We start from the raw sequence: 14,811 nt of genomic DNA on the forward strand, positions 1-14,811 counted from the left end.
TCAGGGAAACCACCAGTGCTGTTTGATTATGTAAGATAACATTTGAGCTGGCTCCTCAAGCCACCTACTTGAAATATCCATGTGATTTGTGATAGCAAGAATCATAAGCAGTATTTCAGAGTGTAGAATGCTTTTTTTTTTTTTTTTTGATGGAATTCTGTGATAACTATAAACCAGAAAAGTAGGAATATGCAGACTAAAGTTTCTAGAGGGACTTTCATTGGGGTAACCCCATTCTTATTTTACATATTTTCCAGTGTAAAAGTTTACAGGAATACAACCATAATTTCAATAATAAATATTATTACTAAAATTATGGTTGTAAATAAATATTTTTATAAATTTTAGAATCTTTTCTTTGTCACACAAAATTCCTTTTATTATTCTGCTGTGCTTTATTATATTTGCATTACTGTATATTTCAAACTTTTCAGTTTTCATATAGTTCTCATCCCAGAATATAATAAAGGAAACATAAAAATGAGTGATCAATAAAGCAATCTAATTATCTGAATGATCTAACAAAAGCTTAAAACTGTTTAGAACAATATGATTAGAGTACCTGAAAACAAAACAAGTTTTATCTTCCTCTAAGGAAGGGGGGGGATTCAAATTTAGGAAGGATGGTTGCAGAACGGATGTGATTGCTGGAACAACTTCCATCTGTTGTTGCAGAGGTTGATAGCTTAAATAAATCGAAGGAACTAGACAAACTACTGGAGGGAATGAATAGGTGAAATGGGAGTTGTTTTTTTGTTGATACTGTATAAGCTTGCTTTCTTGCATCATTTGTTTTTTCTTAGCCCAATAACAGTAGGGGACATTAAAATGAAAGCTTCCCAAGTTTGTTATATGAAGTGAATGTGGTTTCTCCTATTCATATACTGTTAAAAATTTCTATTTAAGGGTTACACAGCAATGGCTTGCATTGATTTATCATTCAACTACTTCATTGAAGTTAGCCAAAGAATGTTGTTAACCAAAAGATTCCCCCTCTGAACCTTAATATACACCATCACAGAAAATGTTCCACAACTAAAATCCAATTCATAGAGTATGATGGAATCTGTAGCATGTCTATATTTTAACCTTGTTGGTATAACAGATACACAGCAGTAATAACTGCCTCAATCAGTGTGTTTCACTGGGCCTTTGCTAATCCTGCTTAACTAAATTTTTTGTGGTTAACTAATGTTTTTGTGGTTTACAAACAAAAATCTTGTTTGACTGCTGCCTTTGGAAAACTGAATCAATATAGCAAATACTTACTGCTAATGTAAACTGGTTGGAAGTATTCCCAGAAGAATTATGGGATTACTCAAGTATTCCCATACTTCACTGTTATTATGCAAATTATTATTGATTTTTGAATAAATATCTATTTTCTTGAAAATAGAGTGACAAATACTTTGAGCAGTGCACCGACTGAACAAAAAGTTCAATCAATAATATAAATAATATACACTTAAATTGATTATTACTTTGTTTCAACATCCAGCTGCTCTTCTAACTGTGATATTTTAGTTTCTAATGCTGCAATTGTTGCTTTAGTCCTGGCACGCTGAGAGGTTTCAAGGTCTTGTAACTTGGCTCGCAACTCTTTATTCTAGAAATAAATTTAAAAAATAAAAATTAATAATTAATTGTATTTATTTAGGCTTGTGAAATCATGGCATGAAATGGTACTGGCTATTTTTAAAACAGAGCAAACATTCCATTATTTAAATGAAGAAACAGCATATATAACTATTTATGAAGTTTCTTCATCTACAATGAATTAATCCTTCCTAAAATTAATTCAATCTGTCCAAATCCCAACATCAGATGGAAGTTTGTTCCAACAATCAATTATGTTTGTTTGTTTGTTAGTTATTTGGTTTTTAGGAGCATTAGCAACTAAGGCCATATTGCTCCAGGGATATGCGGTGGTCATTCTCTGACCTTTCCGCATCCTCCGTATTTGGTGGTCACGGGCTTGAACTCTGGTCTAATCAAGAAGCGTGTGCTATGCACTGCTGTTCCTGCCCACCTGGCTACGGAGGTGCCCCAACAATCAATTATGCCAGCTGAAAACAAAATTTTCATAAAATATGTCCTGCAATCATCCTTTTTCAATTGAAATTCAGTTTACTAATTCCATTTAAAGCCTAAAACACACTAAATCAGGTCCCCATGGCTAATCTTGTTGCTCTTCTTTTCTCTGAACCTATTTCAACAGCGCCACATCCTTCCTAAATGAGGCTTCCAGACTTGTATGCAGCCTAACCATTGTCTCCATCAGAATACAGGCAGTTCCCGCTTTACGAGTCCCCCCCCCCCTCCCTCCAAAGTATCAAGTACAGTCCATTCTGGTTATTTGGGACACATCGGGACTAGTGCATTCTGGCCCGATTAAGCAGCTGCCCCAATTATCCGAAGTTTTACATAAATACTGTAATTAAAAATACAAGGTCCCTTCCCTTTATAATCGGTTCACTGTACAATCAAATCACATTATGACGAACTCAACATAGTAAAGTACCGTTCACTACATGATGTGCAGTAAGTGCCGGTCATTGTGATCACGTTTGTGAATTGAATTTTAATTCTATTAAAAGCGATTTTAATTAGCGAAAATAGGAGGAATATTATTCACAGCAAAGTTATATTAAGCACAAATTTACCCTTTATTACTTTACTTACCAATTAAAAAATTAAATGATACATGAAAATTGGAAGAAACACGTGATAATCGGAATAATTAATACGTACTGTAATGTGTACATACGAACTAGTTGACATTTCTGTTCACTGACATTTGTGGGTGGGGGGAGGGTTAAAATTTAAAACAGTAAAAAGATAAGCAATCAATAACAAAGAACACGGCACACAAATTGCAAGTAACAATACGCGCAAGTGAGAACGGAGTAACGAGTTACAAAGCTTTAAAAACAGGAATAAAGAGAAGAGATAAAAATTAATTTTTTTATTTGATTGAAGATTTCATGGAAGTGTAAACACATTTCACCATAATAACCCACAGAATTCCAGCTGTCGGTATTATCGCAAATTCAGTAAGATCAAGTTTACTGTCCGTTTATGATAGATTTCACTAACAAAAAAAGCCCAATAAACAGGTGACTGCTAATTGTTTTATGGTTGTGACCTCCAGAATTTCGACTGAACCACGTGGTACCGTCGGAGACAATCGTAGGGTAATCTCCAGTGTTGCGGTTTCCTGCCCCGATTAAACGGCATGCTGTTCCAATTAAGCAAAGTAAACCCTGGCTATTTTCTCAATTGAATTCTGTTTTTTAAGATTTGCCCCAAATAAACGACTGCCCCGATTAACCGGTGGCCCAAATAACCGGACTCCACTGTATCAGCAAAATTGAAGATATGAACATTAATTGCAAAAAATGAATGTTAAATATTCATAAATACCATATTTCAAACAATGTTCTTAGCTATACAATAAAGTGCACCCCGCTTTACGATATTAATCTGTTCCAGAGACACCATCGTATCGTAAAAATATTGTAACGTGAACCCAATAACACATTATTTTTTAGTTATTTGTTTCAAGACCTTGGAAGTTAATTTTTGCTGTATAACTATGCTATTCATCTCTCTAAAAAGTCATTTTTATGATGTAAATTGTATTTGTTACCAATTAAAATCATTAAAATGCACTATCACATCATATGATAGTGCATATGACGTTATCATATGTTCTGTTATAAGAATCAATTTTGAATGCTTTGTGATATTTTTCTAAAGCACCTTTCTGGAGGTCACAACCATAAAACAATAAAAACAATTTGCACTTTCCGATTTAACTTTTCTGTTAGCGCAATCCATTATAAACGGGTAGTAAACTGTTATTGCATTTGCAAAAATACCAATAGCTGGAATTGTGTGGGTTTTTACATTATTACGATGAAATGAGTTCCCCTTCACTGCAATCTTCAATCATATAAAAAACAAATTTTCAGAATCTTCTCTTCATTCCTTTTTTTTTTCAAGCTTCATAAACTTGTTACTCTGCACAAATTGTATTAGTTGCAATCTCACTTGCACGTATCGTATTAGTTGCAATTTGTGCTTGCTGTTAAAAAAATGCTTATGCATACTATCGTGAAATTTATAAAGAAAAGAGAAGAGATTATCTTGGAAACAAATGTCTCTTGAAGCATTTCTGAAGAAGACTACTCCTTGTGCAACAAACCAATGAGTGCCAACTCAACACTGAGTGATCAATGGGTGTGTACTTAGTCAATGATGATGAAGAATAAACATTCTTCAAAATTTGTAAGTCATAAATAATTTCTTTAAATTATAATTTGCTTGATTTTACAGGCTATGTTTTCATTTCTTTGGATAAATCAATCATTGTTTAAACAAAAGAGAACTAATTAGCTAACTAATTTCATTATTGAGAACGTAACCCTTGTTTTTAACATTGTCTATGGGAAATAAATTCCTGCTTTATGAGTTTTTGCTTTTACGAGTGTGCGCTAGGAACAAATTAACTCGTAAAGTCGGGAACTACCTGTACTCATTTTCTTTTCTGTGCTGGCAAAGTTCCTCGACAGAACCCTATGGATTTTCCTAGCAGCCTGTTTGCACTGCTTAGAGAACTTCATGTCTAGCTGTATCATTACTCTTAGGTTTTTTTTTTTTTTTTTTTTTTACTACCTTGAGTGTGGTACCATCCAACTGGTATGTTATTATGGGGTCACTGCTACCAAAATGTAGTACTTTGCATTTATCAATGTTAAACCTCAATTGTCATTTCTTAGCAGAATTGCCAAGTTTCTTTAGGTCTTGTTGCAGTAGCACACCATGATTCCTGCTATTAACCACCTTGCTAACATTGTTATGATAAGCAAGGTAATTAATGATATTTATATTAAGGCATATTGAAAAACAGTGTGTCCAAGTATCCAGCACCGAGCCCTGAGGGATGCCACTAATAACATTAGTCCAAGAAGATCAGTGCTTCCCCTAATAACCACCTATCTTCTGCCACTGAACCATCCCTTTATCCCTACTGCCACACTGCTCCAATTTGTACAGCAGTCTTTCAAATAGTAGTGTTTCTAAAGTTTTACTGAAATCCAAGTATGATTTCAATTGTTTTCTGAATTCAATTCCTTTGTAATTACATCATAGTAGCTAATCAGATTAGAGTTCCCCTTAAGAAATCCATGCTATAATTGCCACAGCATTACTGAGAAGTAATGCAAAGAGATCATCTTGACTGCATTGCTGTCAAGGTGATCTTTGCATTACTTCTTTATCCATTGACTCCATTATTTTCATTGGAACAGATGTTAAGCTATTACAGAAGTCTAATAACTCTTTGATCCTCCTCCTTTTAATATAACTGGATAAATTCCATTGGTCCAGGTGTTGTATTCACTTTTAGCATCAGCAATTTCTCATCCACTTTCCTGTGTTATCACAACATCATTTGGGCTCTTGGTTAGAATTTGATATGCTTCTAGCATCCCTAACCCTAAAAACTTCATGTTTGGATGTCAATGCAAAATATTTATTCAGTTTGTCAGCAATCCAAATAGGATCATCAATAATCATGCCATTTATATCTAGCAGACAAATGTAGTTCATTTCTTTCCTTCTAGTGTTAACATAAAGCAAAGAATTCTTTACTATTTGTTCACATTATTACCCAAAGACTGCTCCTTTCTCTCAATGAGGTGCCTGGTGTGTATTATGTTTTCTTTGATACAAAAATTCAATCACATAGATTTCCCTGTAATAACAATAGATACATTACAAAAAAAAAAAAAAAAAAAAAACTCATATCATTTATGATATTCATTTAATACATAAATATATAGTAAAAACTTGCCTGTCTCTCTAGCAGAATACGGGCATTTTCAAGCTTCTGTGATAACGACCTCTCACTTGCCAAATCAGTTGTCAGCTGTTCAATCTAATTAAGAAAATATATTATCAACATAACTACTTAATATATAATAAATTAACAACTGCTAGTAAAAAGAATATTGTGAAATGCTTATTAATAACCACCTTCTGTCACACTCAACCATCCCTTTATCCACAGCAGTAACCTGCCTCTTAATGCCATACTGCTCAAATTTGTACAGCAGTCTTCCATGTAGTAGAGCATTTCTAAAGCCTTACTGAAATCCAAGTATGATATTAACTGTCTTTTGAATCCAGTTCCTTTGTGATTACATCATTTAGCAAAAAGTTTATTCACATGCAATTCATTAAAAAAAAAAAAAAATTTATTCACGTGCAACCTGAGAAGTGTTATATATTTACAAATAACTAGAGATAAAGAACACTACCCAGATAGAAAGGCCAGTTACAAATAAGCTGATCTCTGTATACAGGATGACCAAAAGTTGTACAACTCAAATGACTTTTTTCAACTTATATTCCATAACATGGCAATAAAAATTTACAAAGGATGTCCAAAGCGATCATCAATAATAATAATAATTTATTTATCCCTATTTTATGTTACACTTTTTTGAGAGAAAATTTTGTAATGGAGAAACCCATTAGCTGTCAGTTAATGAGCTGATTTTCTTCAAGAAAATCAGCTCATTAACTGACAGCTAATGGGTTTCTCCATTACAAGATTTTCTCCCAACTGCCATAAATATAGCTGTTTTGTCAACATTTTTACATCTGCCCAAAGGGAGACTGGAGAGGCTATATGTATCCCACCAGTGCAGCACCACACCATTTCATCATTTCTGCTCAAATGGGATATACATTGTAAGGACAGAATTTGAGATACCTGGTTTCGGGCCAAATGCGACGCCGTCACCCCTCTCGCTAGTGGATGAACCCCGCTGCTTGGCAGGTATATAGGTACACTGCATTACTGCATTCACGTAGACGGTAATTCGATATCAGTATGGATAAATGTCGTGAGGTAACTGATTTTGAAAGAGGGATGGTAGTGGGTGCCCGATGCGTGGGTCACTTTCGCAGAGGTGGTACAAATATTGCACTATCCCCGTTCGACAGTATCAAGAGTGTATCGGGAATATGCCATTTTCAGAATAACATCTCATCATGGACAGCGCTGTGGGTGAAGAAAGGTGGTGGATGAAAGTGGCACAAATCACTGCTGACTTCAATGAGAGAGATGCCAGAAATGCCTCAACCAAGACCATCAGGCGATCATTATCTGCAATAGGTTATGGGAGTCACCGACCTACCCCAGTCCCATTGCTAAAACCACAACAGAGGACTCTACACCTCAACTGGGTGAAAGAACATTGGCACTGGACTTTTGATGATTGGAGATGGGTCTTCTGGTCTGACAAGTCCCGTTTCCAGTTATTTCGAGCGGGTGCATATCTGGCGGAAACTGCACAAACATATGTACTCGCCATGTCAACAAGGAACTGTTCAGGCAGGTGGAAAGTCGGTAATGGTCTGGGGCATGTTCTACTGGCACACGTTCGGATCTCTCGTACATCCAGACACATCTCTGAATGATCCAGGTTATGTGTCCATCCTTGCACACTATCTGCATCCCTTCATGGTCATGACCACAGGGCAATCGACTGTTCCAGCAGGACAATGCACCTCCCCACAGAGCTGTGGTGACTAGAACATGGTTCAAAGAGCATTCCGCAAATTTTACCACCATGGAATGGCCTCCCCATTCACCAGACATGAACCCTGAGGAGAATCTTTGGGATACCGTGGAATTGTCCGTTCAAGTTTTGGATCCTCCATCCAGGAATGTGACAGAATTATGGACAGCAGTGCAGCAAGCATGGATGGAAATACCTGTGGAAGGCTTTTGTGAACTAGTAGACTCAATACCTCACTATGTGACTGCCCTTATCTGGGCAAAAGGTGGGTCTACCCATTACTGGGTAGGTATTCCATGATTTCTGTCCACTCAGTGTATAGTGTCCCTTGCAGCCCAAGTTGCTCTGCCAGCCTTTTTTTTTTTTTTTTTTTTTTAAATAAATGGAGTATCATCACCTCCAAGAGTTGTTCCAAATGGTTCTTGCTGTTTCATCTAAATGCTGTACTCTTTGGATTAGTGGCAAGGCAACTGGAACATAATACAGAAGCATAAGTGTATTGTATACCACTTGTGCTTGAAAGCATTAAAAAATCTTTTGCTGTTAACTGAAAATTATGATAGTTAAGAAGAACAGTTTAATTATCATACCTGTCCCTGTGATTTACGGGCCTTATCCATTAATATTTCAGAGCTGCTTTGCTCCTCTTCTAATTCTTCTTCTAACTGTTGGATTCTGGCTTCCAAACGTCGTTTCTCATCTTGAAGAAGCGATCTAAGTAATGCAAAAGAAAGCTACATTTAAACAGAGAAATGAGAGCCAAGGTGGTGCTAAGTTTTTTATAACTTAATATATAACATAAGAGTGTGCAACCATTAAATATTACTGATTGTTTTTGACTATGATTAATTTTCACATGAATACACTTTTTCCCCTAATTTAACATTTTGAAACATTAACATGAGTGGTAATGTACATTATTTTATTTAAAAAATGTAATTTTAAAATGTTGGCAATTTTTTTTAAATTTTATTCTACTTGTATTCATTATAATGTTAAAATAAAGAGAAACATTACAGATTGCATAGTTTTAAAATAAAATTTACTGGTATACAAAATGAGCCAGTCTATTCATGTCAGATACCTTGCCTGTTGAAGGATTATTCTTCTTTGGATGGCAAATCAGAAAAAAGAAAGTGCAGCTTGGCATACCCAAGAGAATGTCAGCGACAGCATCAAGGATCATGTAGTTTCAAAGTGGCCTTAAGTTATATACTATTAGTGTGAACTGTTTCATGAGCTACATAATAGATGATCACGAAGGCTCAGCAAAATTTTATTATTTGCTATTTGTGTTTGATGTACCATAGAGACTGAAAGAAATGCCAGAGGCATACAGAGACAAGTATTTGAAGAAAACTGCAGCTTTCAAGTTGCAGAGCTGCATTTAAGAAGGTCAAAAATCTGTAACCTACAATGAGCATTCTCAAACACTTATCAAGATATGACTTCTGAAGATTATTTCAAAAAGGAGAGAGGACTGGTAGGATCTTGCGTGATTAAAATTATAGTAGTTCCATACTGCAAATTGAATAATCAATGTATGCATGTGTGCGCACACACATAATGTTCTAATCTTATAATTTATATTCAAATTAACACACACTACATACCCTCTTGAAGCACTACTGTTGATTTCTTCTTGAAGCTCATCTCTTTCTGTCTCTGCAGCACGACGAGCTCTTTCAGAATTAGCAAGGTCTTCCTGAGTCTGGATGATTTCCGTCTCCATTGCCTTTAGTTTCTTTTCAGTTTCTTTGGCTTGAGCAGCTAATTCATCTCTTGCTGCATGTGCTTCCTCAGCATCTCGTTGATAGTCTTTCATCTGGCCCTTTTAAAAAATTTAAAGAGGTTAATTTACAATTATGAATATTTGCTTGAATTTTTATTTTTAAACTTTTAAAATAAATTTTTAATGTGGCCACATTGTTTTTGATATACAGTAGATAACATTCTTTTAATATCGTTCTACAAAACAAAAAAAAATATTCAAACCTAGATATAACACCCCTATATTACATTACCTTCTGTAATATAAAGTGCCAATGAATACTTGTGAACTGATCTTCTCAATAAATATTAATAGGGGAATCCCTTGGTAAAGCACCACCTCAGCAATCTACCTTATATGTGAATTATAAATGCACAATTTTTCATTGCAAATGAACCCAATTCAACACCAAACCTGTGTACCAGTCTGCCTAGTCTTTATTTATGGGATGTAGTCAACCAGTGGTATTTTTCAAACCATCATGAATTTTTTGAAGCAGATGTTTATTTTTGGCCCTGCAAATAAGAAAGTGGACTAGGGGAATTTCTGCACCACTTAGTTTCCCACCTTTTTCACATTTTTAAGCATTCCCTGCACTTGTCTCCTACTGTGAGAATGGGTTCTAATACGAAAGAAAGAGCATTTTTCTTTCATGCTTCAAGTGCCTTCCTGCATTTGTTACAGCTTTTTTGTTACAGGTATTTTTTTGAACATTATTAATGAACATATTTTGATATTATTACCATTAAATATCAAGTTTACAGAGTAACTTTTTCTCTATATTCATTAAAGCTAATTCAAGAATACTGACCTTAAAATGAGGAAGAGTGCAGTTTGAATGTAATTGAAAAGAAAGAGGTGTGCAGTTACAAATAAAAATACCCAGAGCAGATGATTGCAGGCCATTTTTCTGCTGTATGGGATAAACCAATAAAACCAATAAGTCAGTGATGTGTTGGAGATGTTCTTAGTGAACAAAACAAGTAGCTGAATCAAAAAAGTGAATCAGTGAAGCAGCTTACAGGACCAAAACATGAAAAGCTGGAGGATGCATTAGTTATTTGGATTGGACAAGTTAAGGAACGATAACTAATGAAGTAATTAAGGAGCAGGCGAAATAAATTAATGGGAAAACAGAGTTTGCATACAGCAATAGTTAGTGGCATAGTTTTAAGCAGTGCCATTAATTGATTCAACGAAACAGCCGAGGTTGACAAGAAATCAGTGGGACAATATTGTCAAAGAATTATATTTTTTAAAATACTATCAATGAGACATTTATAATATGGATGGAACAGTTCTCTTTCATAGAATGCATCCAGACAAAACAATACAGTGGTACTGTGAGAGGGTTTTAAAAAACAAGCAAAAGTCACCCTTGCATCCTGTACAAATATGCAGACAGGAGTGATGAAGGGACTCCTACTGTATGTGCTTTAAGAATTTCAATACAATTTATGTGAAATATGGACATAATAATAAGCATGGATGACTGCAGTAGAATTTTGTGAGTGTCTACAAAATTTCAACAAGGAAATGGGAAAATTAAAAACTGCAATGTGTTTTTGCCTTTAGATAATGTTCCTTGCCCCAAAGAAGTGGATCTTAGTAATATGGCAATCGAGTTTATACCTCCTAATTGCACAAGTCTCCTAAAGCCTCTTGATGCTGGAACTATTAAGAGTTTTAAGGCACATTATAGGTGACGTCAGGTGAAGAAGATAGTAGACAGCATCAACAATGTTTCACCTGAATTGTCCTTGAAAGACACATTGTATAGGATCAACTTTCATGGAATGAAGTTTCACTGTGAACAATAAGTAACTGTTACACTCACACTGGGGGTTATCGAAAAAGTTCCCTTAGATGAAATAGAAGATAATCCTATCCAGGAGTTGCAAATAGACATGGATGACCTTCCAATTGTGAGTGCATCTATGTATCCTGAAAAATTCAGTCTACCAAAGAAGAGCCTGCTTTTTGAGAAATGACAACTGAGGAAATTGTGGAATTAATACAAATAAATGAGCTTTCAATTTGACAGTGAGAGTGAAGATGAGATGGCAGTTTGCAAAAAGAGACAGCTAAGGAGGCTAAGGTATGTCTTCAAAAAATTTGTTGATGCCTTGAAATGATCTCAGGTGACAAAGACCTAATGAAACATGAAACTCTGGACATTTCTGGTAAAACTGATGAAAATAAAATTCAGACAAAACTGGATAAGTACTTTGAAAAAAATTAATTTTAATATACAGAGTTGTTAAAATTAAAGTATCCCTATGTAGAGGGCTCTGGAGCAAGTTCTAAGGCTTGTACTGAAGAGAAATTTGGACAACAGGTACAATGAAGAGAAAATGTGCTTGCCATTTACTGGAAAAAAAAAAAAAGTTACAAAATTTGTCACTGTATTGGCGCGTAACTATCTTAGTTACGAATATGCAAATAACTTACGTTATTTGCATAATCGTAAGTTATTGCCACAGTGCCACTACTCAGCTCTATTGTATAACAGAAAAGCAGTAGATGTTTGCCTGCACTACAGCAGCAATGCCAACAACATTACAGGAAAAGGCACTATTAGTGAAGTTGTGCTATCAGAACAGTAACAATGCAGCTGCGGCTATCAGAGAATTCTGGCATCAGAAGCGCATAAGGCGTGGAAATATGACTTTGCTATCCGCAAAATGATTGTGAAATTTGAAGTGACAGGACATCTTGGTGTTCAACCAGGTAGAGGTCGAAAACGAGTGAACTCCTCTCGTGTTGAAGATGTGGCTATGGCTGTCTTGGATTTATCAAGTCAATCTCATGTGATAGCGCAAGTGTGCCAGCTGTTTCTCGTGAAGTGGACATGCCGTATTCCACTGTAAGGCTAGTAATGCATCAGATGTTGTGGTACTATCCTTACAAGATGCACATGCTACCGCAGCTAAAGCACGGTGATGCAGATATTTGTTTCACATACGCATTTCAGTTTCTGGTGTGAATGACAGCGGATATCACTTGGCCATGGAACATCCTTTGGAGTGATGAAGCCCACTTCTGCTTAAATGGACAAGTGAATACGCACAACAGAAAACCCTCGAGTTATCCAAGCGGTCCCGCTGCATTCTCCAAAAGTGACAGTGTGGTGTGGTATGGATTTACGGCCACATTCATGATTGGGCCATATTTTTTTTGAACAGGTAACACCGACTGAACCCCGCACCTGTTCCGTCACTGGACAACGATATTATGAAATGTTGGCAAATTTTGCAATACTAGAGCTGCAACAACGTGGGTGACTTCAGGATACTACATTCATGCAGGATGGTGCACCACCCCCACATCCATTGTTGTGTCCAAAGATTGCTAAGGCAACACTTTATAGACGAACGGGTCATCAGCCGTTGTTTCCAGACATCTTAGCCACCCCGATTACCGGACCTGACCCCACGCGACTTTTGGTTGTAGGGTTTTTTGAAGAATCAGGTGTATTGGGAAGGATGTCAAACTCTGGCAGATCTGAAGGATAGCATTAGACATCCTGTGTTGGCTATTCCAGTTGACACGTTACATTCTGCTGTAGAAAATACTGTTCTTCAAATGGAAATTGTTGTTGACCAAAATAGAGGACACAACAAACAACTGTAGTGCTATTCAAGTGATTTGTATTTTCACAGCACCATATAGTGACAAATTTTTGTAACTAATTTTTTATCCCAATAAATGGCGAGTGCATTCTTCATTGTACCTGTTGTCCAAATTTCTCTTCAGTACGAGGCCTAGAACTTGCTCCAGAGCCCTCTACATAGGGATACTTTAATTTTAACAACCCTGTATTTTTATTTACATTGTAAAATCCTGTAATGCATAACTCATGTTTTTTCAATATACTAGATAATTTAAAAGCCCACCAACTGATGAGAAGCCAATAAGCTTTGAAACAGTGCCCTGTGGGTGGTGGTATCAGCCGATAATAAGTAACATTAGTCTTCTCCATAGGTGAACTGTCACTTATTCGAGTTAGTGCAATACCGTGGCAACTCATGAAGGTATTCACAATGAGATCGAGATAATTAAAACAACCTTGGTAGTAGAAATGATGTGTGTGCATCACCCATGCATAATTAAACTCCTTCATATTAGACAATTATTGTACATGAAGTAAATTTTATTTCACATAAATATTAACCTTTACTTTGCATATCTGGGTAATCCCAAAATATTTTTCTATCTGCATTATATTTCTTTATATCATTCATATGCACAAATATATTCCAATATCCCCTTTTTTCTGGTGCAAATGTCATAATTGTTCAATTTCTTAATGCTAAAATAATTACTATATGTAGTTCTTATTGTTTGAAGCACTTCAATTTAACGCCAATATCAGTGGCAAACAAATAATGGCACTAAATTGAGGTTCGACTGCGCGCGCGCGCGCACACACACACACACACACTTGACGAAATGATTTAAATATCACGTAACCGATCTATGGTTGCAATTCAACCATGATTTAATTAATGGGAGTTAGATCCCAATAAAAGTAGGTGAAAAAAATTAAATTCGTTGCTTCATTAAAGAAAAACTAGTAATTACCGCATGTTTTTCTGTGTCACTGATATTTGCTGGACAGTGTCTTTGCATCCAGATGGATGTTGGGTTGGTTGTTAAGTCAAGTCCAAAGGCACTTGCTGGTGTTTCACCTGGAATCTGCCAGTACTCCTCGGTGGAGAATTCTTCAGACAGTGAGCCACAGGGTTACAGACAGTCAGTGTGAACAGCATCAGTCCTGCTTCCCCCCTCCCCTGAAAACTATGCAGTGGTTTCTCCCTTTATGAGAATAAAATCCCTCGAAAGTATAAATGAATTCCATTATTACAAACATTCACTTAATTTTACCCAGTTCATGACAATTCTAGAAATGCAAAATCTTTGACAGACGTAGAGCATGGGAATGTTATTACCTTAAGAAGGCAAAATTAAGCAGATGTTTGTTGGAAATAAGATTCCTGTAAAATTGCTAGTGGAGAGCATCCCTACAGAGGCTGCTGTGGAGGGAAGGGAGTGGGGGAAACAAAGTGCAAAGGGTGCTGAAATAAGCATAGTCCGGCTAAATTTTCCATGTCACCATATACAAGCTTACCATCCAAATGCCACTAGCCATTCTGAATTGAAGTGCATGCCGCTCTATAGTTTATAGCTATAACAACCGGCTCACACGAGCCAGTTGTTAAATTTTCTGTCTTCTCAACGATACTGGCATAGATTTTATCTGGTATACTAAGGAGTGAAATTCAATAATAATTTCTTGTAATTTCCATATTTGGAAATTATTTCCTTTTTATAGATTTGTAAAATTAATACATATTGCTCCAATCCTCCATGATTATCCTCCTGAAATAATGCAATGTAATTATTGTGACATCAGTTACATTATTTCAAGTCTGATTTCATCAGTAC

At 35.9% G+C, this 14,811-nt stretch overlaps 1 protein-coding gene across 1 annotated transcript in view; it reads right to left on the minus strand.

Annotated features, from left to right (window-relative positions):
• The window catches only part of zip (myosin heavy chain 10), a 380,860-nt gene that overhangs the window by 10,978 nt on the left and 355,071 nt on the right, over positions 1–14,811 (minus strand). Inside the window, exons 34-37 of the mRNA XM_090375898.1 lie at positions 9,206–9,423; positions 8,183–8,306; positions 5,858–5,941; positions 1,482–1,606 (exon numbers count right to left, since the gene is read on the minus strand). Of these exons, the coding sequence (XP_090232024.1) occupies positions 1,482–1,606; positions 5,858–5,941; positions 8,183–8,306; positions 9,206–9,423 (551 nt within the window). The remainder of the gene's footprint in view (positions 1–1,481; positions 1,607–5,857; positions 5,942–8,182; positions 8,307–9,205; positions 9,424–14,811) is intronic.

This window comes from Mastigoproctus giganteus, chromosome 6, assembly GCF_048544385.1.
Source record: "Mastigoproctus giganteus isolate SK-2022 chromosome 6, ASM4854438v1, whole genome shotgun sequence".
Classification (NCBI taxonomy): Eukaryota; Metazoa; Arthropoda; class Arachnida; order Uropygi; family Thelyphonidae; genus Mastigoproctus; species Mastigoproctus giganteus.